This window comes from Austrofundulus limnaeus, unplaced genomic scaffold, assembly GCF_001266775.1.
Source record: "Austrofundulus limnaeus strain Quisiro unplaced genomic scaffold, Austrofundulus_limnaeus-1.0 Scaffold1, whole genome shotgun sequence".
In the NCBI taxonomy this organism is placed as follows: Eukaryota; Metazoa; Chordata; class Actinopteri; order Cyprinodontiformes; family Rivulidae; genus Austrofundulus; species Austrofundulus limnaeus.
In genome coordinates, this window is record NW_013952403.1 from 8060913 (window position 1) to 8066365 (window position 5453).

At 38.3% G+C, this 5453-nt stretch overlaps 1 protein-coding gene across 1 annotated transcript in view; it reads left to right on the top strand.

Annotated features, from left to right (window-relative positions):
- pdgfrb (platelet-derived growth factor receptor, beta polypeptide) overlaps positions 1 to 2044 on the top strand; it is a gene marked incomplete at its 5' end in the record, with an annotated part of 38597 nt that extends 36553 nt beyond the window's left edge. Inside the window, 2 exon segments of the mRNA XM_014008149.1 lie at positions 843 to 1129; positions 1803 to 2044. Coding sequence (XP_013863603.1) covers positions 843 to 1129; positions 1803 to 1950 — 435 coding nt within the window. The 3' untranslated portion in view covers positions 1951 to 2044.
- Between the last annotated feature and the right edge of the window lie 3409 nt (positions 2045 to 5453).

Here is a 5453-nt window from a genome sequence, read left to right on the forward strand (position 1 = left end):
TATACAATTTTTTTCTTTTTTGATTTTTTACCTGGATTACTGAGATGCATCAGGACACTTTTTATTGCAGCTCCGCACATTTCTAGCAAAACGTCTTCAGTGACCAAAAAGAAGTTGGGTGATTTTAAACTTTTACATTTTTTATACGTTTTTCACCAAGCAGCCAAGACTTCCTCATCAACCTTTAAACTGGTCAACATTTCTCCAGGTTTTTCCAAAGTGCTTTGATTTTATATTCATTTTCTGTGCAGTCTTTTTACAAACCATGACAGCACATTGTGGCTGTACAGGCTTAAAAATGAGGACTATGAACAAATAGAGGATGACTAAGTATCAGACGTAAAAATAATAATAATTAAAAAAAATACTATCTGCAGTATAAGAATATTATCTGAAAACCATGGTTTTGAGAAAGAAAAGAAAAGAAAAGAAAAGAAAAGGAGCCTTAAAATAAAAATGTTTTCATCAAACTGTGAAGCCTTTGTTTCTCCTACATCTATTGGATTTACTTCATAAAAGCAACAAAAGCAGTTTCTGTAAGAGTTTGCAGCTATAGCCACTGAAAAGTTCACATATCGTAGAAGTATCTGTGTTCTTATTTGTGTCTCTTACAACAATTTTGTCCAGACTGAAGCAGATAATTTTTAGAAAGAGTTTGATCATATTAGCGCTGCTGACTGACTTCCTGTTTTGAGGTCAGTGCGTCCTCTCCGGTCAGCAGATTAGACAGAAGAACGTGTTGTTCGGTCACATATGTTTGCAAACAACTACTTTTTTCTGAATACTAAAGATAACACACTGTTCCTCTGCCCCCCCCCCCTTTTTTTTTCAATGAAAATCAGAGGTATAACCAAGTGAATGAAAACTTCCTGAAGAGCGACCACCCTGCAGTGGCTCGCACCAAACCCCGGCTGGTCTCGCCCTTTCCCGTCTCCGACCGCACGTTCGGCTCTCCCTCTCCCCCCATCGGCCTCACCTCCTCCCCGCTGAGCCCTCCCAACCAGGCCCAGAGGCTCCGAGAGCCTGACACACAGGAAGTCATAAATTCTTTTAACGAGTACATCATCCCCATCCCAGACCCGAAGCCGGATGAAGTCTTCAGCGACGCGCCATCAGAAAGCCCTGCAAGGTATGGAACCAAGAGGTGGTCCGAACACAAACGCTGCACTGGAGATAAATATGTACCTGCTTCACCAGAGCAGGTTTATTTTTTCCCCTCACCACACAACCACTCATCCAGATGTTGAGCTGAGACAGTGGCTGTATTATGTAGGTGGAAACTGAGATGACTTTTTATAACTTAAACAAGCACGTAGCCAAGCAACAGCTTGAAAACACAAATATATTTTAGCCGCACGAATGTGAGGAAGCATTTAATTACAGCTCTAAAATAGACGTTTATTATTATATATTGAGCATTGCCTTTCATTACGACTGATACTGATACTTTTGGACAGTTTAATTGTTATTCTGGTCATAAAGAGCTCACAAGTGTCCCCCTCATGAGACAAAACCGAGATGAAGTGTTGATAGGGTCTAATTTTAGTATTTATATCACCATCATTAAAGTCTTACTTAAAAGATCACTTTACAAAATATTTTTATTTAATAACTAGAATTTTCATTTTCTTTACAAAGAACTTGGACAAAAGCTGCCAGCATTAAATTTGTACGGTCGTTAATGACTGAATGCATTTGTCTCATCCTGTCTTAGTTTCAGATAACTAATTGAATCCAGTGTTTCCATCCTATAAAGAGTTCTGTGTGCTCCAGTGAAGGTAAATGTGTCTTCCCGCCCACAGCTCTCTGGCTCCGGAGGAGGAGACCGACTCGGTGTCCCACGGCACGGATGAAACTCTTCCAGAGGACGACCGGCTGGAGGACACCAGCGAGAAAGACGCTCTGCTGGGCTTCACGGGGACGCCTGAGGTAGAAGACAGCTTCCTGTAGCCACATGTGAGCACCCCGAGGGAAACCCAACTGAACCTAACTGTAGCAGAACTGAGAAGAACTCTCAGGATTTTCACTAAAAGAACTCAAAACATCGTGCCTCCTTTTGAGTCTTTCTGAACTCCAAACACATATACACTACACATGTGGTATTCTCTCTGTCTTACACTTTTGGAATAGCCATGTTATATGAATTAAATCACATTCCTGTACAATCAGTTTAACCAAAGTAGTGATGCTTTTACTGTAGATATTTTATCCAAGTGCTTATGAGGCTTTCTACTTTAATATTCTGATCATTCTAACAATTTGACTTTTATGATGTAACTGAACAGATAACATATTGGAAAACGGGTACGCTTTTATTGTGTAGTTGTAAAATTAAAAAAATTTCAAACACAAGACAGCAAAAAACTGTTTAAATGGGAGAAATGCTTTGCTGTATTCATAGCAATTGTAAACTCTTTTAAGACTATGACACTACATTAAGTCAGTGATGGAGTTAAGGAGACATATCCTGCTTATAAATCCTTCTTTTTCATATTTAAATCATCCAGATGGAGTCTATATATAGTGGAACTGCAATGCTTTGATCTGAATTCCTCCTTATTGTAGCTCCACAAACCCCTCTTTCACCCGTTTTGCTGAGGTGTGTCTCAGATCAACTTGTTTTGAGACTGTCTCTTTAAATCCAAAAGAGTCGCTTCACACCCCGCCCCCCCACCAGCTTTCAGAGCGGTCTATTGTACTTTCATAGAGGAGTTTACGACTATACAACAGCGTATAAATTTTTTATTTACAAATAATTAAAAGATGTAAACAAGAGGAGACTTTTCCATCTGGCCTTACATGTTGGAGGCAGAGGAGAATGAAGACGACCATCTAGTTTAGTTGGTACGTCCAGACCTTATTCGACAGTCCCCTCACAAATAATTTGATGTAATAGTTCAGAAAACATAAAAGAAAACAGAGAAAACTGAATAGGTTGAAAAATATGACCCAAYCAGAATATTAAGATATCTATGCAACACAAGTGGAGATTAAATTAAACTTTTCTCCTAGAGACTCCAAGTACACAACAAAATGTGTTTAATGGCTAAAAAGGTAGATTTGCATGATATGTCCACTTTAAACTTCTGTTTTCTTTTTGTATTTACTCTGGGTACTATCAAGAGCCTTTTTCTTTTTTTTTATAAAATGTTGAGTTTTTTTTAAATTGCGATTCTTTAAACCTGAAACGCAGTCAGATTTCAGGGGCACTGTTTTAAAATAAGAAGTCTTTCCTTGTATTTTTTTAATTTTTTCAGAATAGATTTTGAATTTTACTATTTTTTGTCTCTCTGTGTGTGTGTATGCTTAACTTGTAGTTCTGTGTCAGATTTGCACTTTATTTAGAAACGAAAAGTTAAAGACGTGAAGTTTTTCTGTGAATGATAGGAAGCTGAAGTGCAGAGCCACAAGAGCATAAACGTCGACTTGTTAGTGGTTCTGAAGTCACATTTCTGTGAAGACAAGTGACTCTCTCAAGCAAAAAAATAATAATAATCCAAGCAGCGTATCACTGCCTTAGCACAAGATGGCACACGTGAGTGTCTTTGTACTGATGAAATGTTTGTCTCGCAGCTATCTCTGAAGGGCTACTGAATCTCTGGATCTCAACAGCTCAATGAGTAAATGTGATGCTTTTGTTGTTGTAGCTTTTCCACTTACATCATATTTCTTCTTTCACTTCTTAGTACACCACTTAAAACAACACAGCAATTATTTCCTGTTCAACTCTTCAGTGTAAACGGCACAAGATCACTGAGTCACAAGCTACGGTACCAAAGCTCTTCTTAATGTTTACAGTGTATTTTTACATGTGTCTTTTTGTATCCTGTATATGTGTCAATAAAAGGGTATTATCACAGTAGTTTTTGTGAGATATTGCTAATCTTTGTTTCAAAATGTTCTGTTTTTTTATGCTTTAAACAGCTCAAAATTAGAAACTAAATAAGTTTTAAAAAAAAGATTCTAAGATTAAATTTATTTTTGGCAGCACAKTGGTTTAGTGGTTATTCTCACCGCAAAAATATCCTGGGTTCAAGCCCCACATTGGGCCTGGGGTCTTTCTGATTGCATCTTCCTGTGTTTGTGTGGGTTTTACTCCAGTTTTCTGTACCAGTCTAAAAACACGTATTTAGGTTGCCTTCGAGCGCAGGCTTCCCGATGTGTGATTCTCAGAGGGATTTGACTGGTTAAATAAAGATTAAAAGTCAAGAAATTAAAATAGATGACAGATTTATGAAACTTAGTGAGTGGAGTTTAGTTGAGACTGAATTGAACTGCTGCTGTCTTAAAACAACTCCAGTTTCAAATATTTTGCAGTGATTCATGAGAACCGTGTATTAAAAAGACACAGAAATATATGAAATTTTTCTGGTTAAAGATCGAGTCAAGAAATTAAAGTAGCTGACTGATTTATGAACCATAGCGATATGATATCTCTGTTGTGAGTGCCCCAGCTGCATCAGAAATATTAAAGCTACAGCTACTGCTAATAATGCTTTTAAATAAAGACAGGATTCTTCCTAAATACCTAACATGAAACTGACAACAGTGAAAAACTAAAGGCTTTATTAAAGAAGAAAAACAAAAGCTGACATGGCAACAGCTCATTACAAAAGCCAACTGGAGAAGATACTGAGGTGAGGAGAACAGGAAAGGGCAAACAGCACAACAATGCTAAACAATAAACAGGTTGGTGCTAATGAGGGAGGTGGCTGCAGATGAGACTAATAGGAATGGAGAACAGGTGTAGTTGGCCTTTGGGAGAAACCGGAGTACCCGGAAAAAACCCACACAAGCACAAGGAGAACATGCAACAACTGCACAGAAAGACCTGGGGTCCAAATTTGAACGCAGGACCTTCTTGCTGTGAGGCATCAGTGCTAACCACTGAACCATCGTGCGGCCACCAAGGCTGGCTATGGGCAACCTAGGCAATCACCTAGGGCAGTGGTTCCCAACCTTTTTAGACTTGTGTATCCCCTGAGCCATTTTGTCATACCACAAGTACCCCCTCAGTCAAACATGACGATGATTCTTCAAAACTATAATGTATAACAGCTGATTATTAAATGAAAATTACTTATTTAACCCCCTAGAACGTTTAATACTCAGGCATTTTATTCTTTTCAACTCAAATTAAACATGAAAATAAAAGCATTGCCGAGAAAGTGAATAAGTAATTAAACCAGGTAATGGCAGGTGCAGGAAGCAGCCGCTTCCAAAATACATCAAATACCCAACATGAGCAAATTCTGTATGAATCTGCATTTTATACTGGATTCATTTTGTGTTAATTTCATGATTCTGTTTGCATCTTCTGCACTGCGGAAATCATAAGGCCCTACAAATCTCAGTCCTATTTTTATTAAAAAAAAATTTTACACACATGGGAAATTTTTCCACGTACCCCTGGTTGGGAATCACTGACCCAGGGTACCATCTGCTGGAGAGGG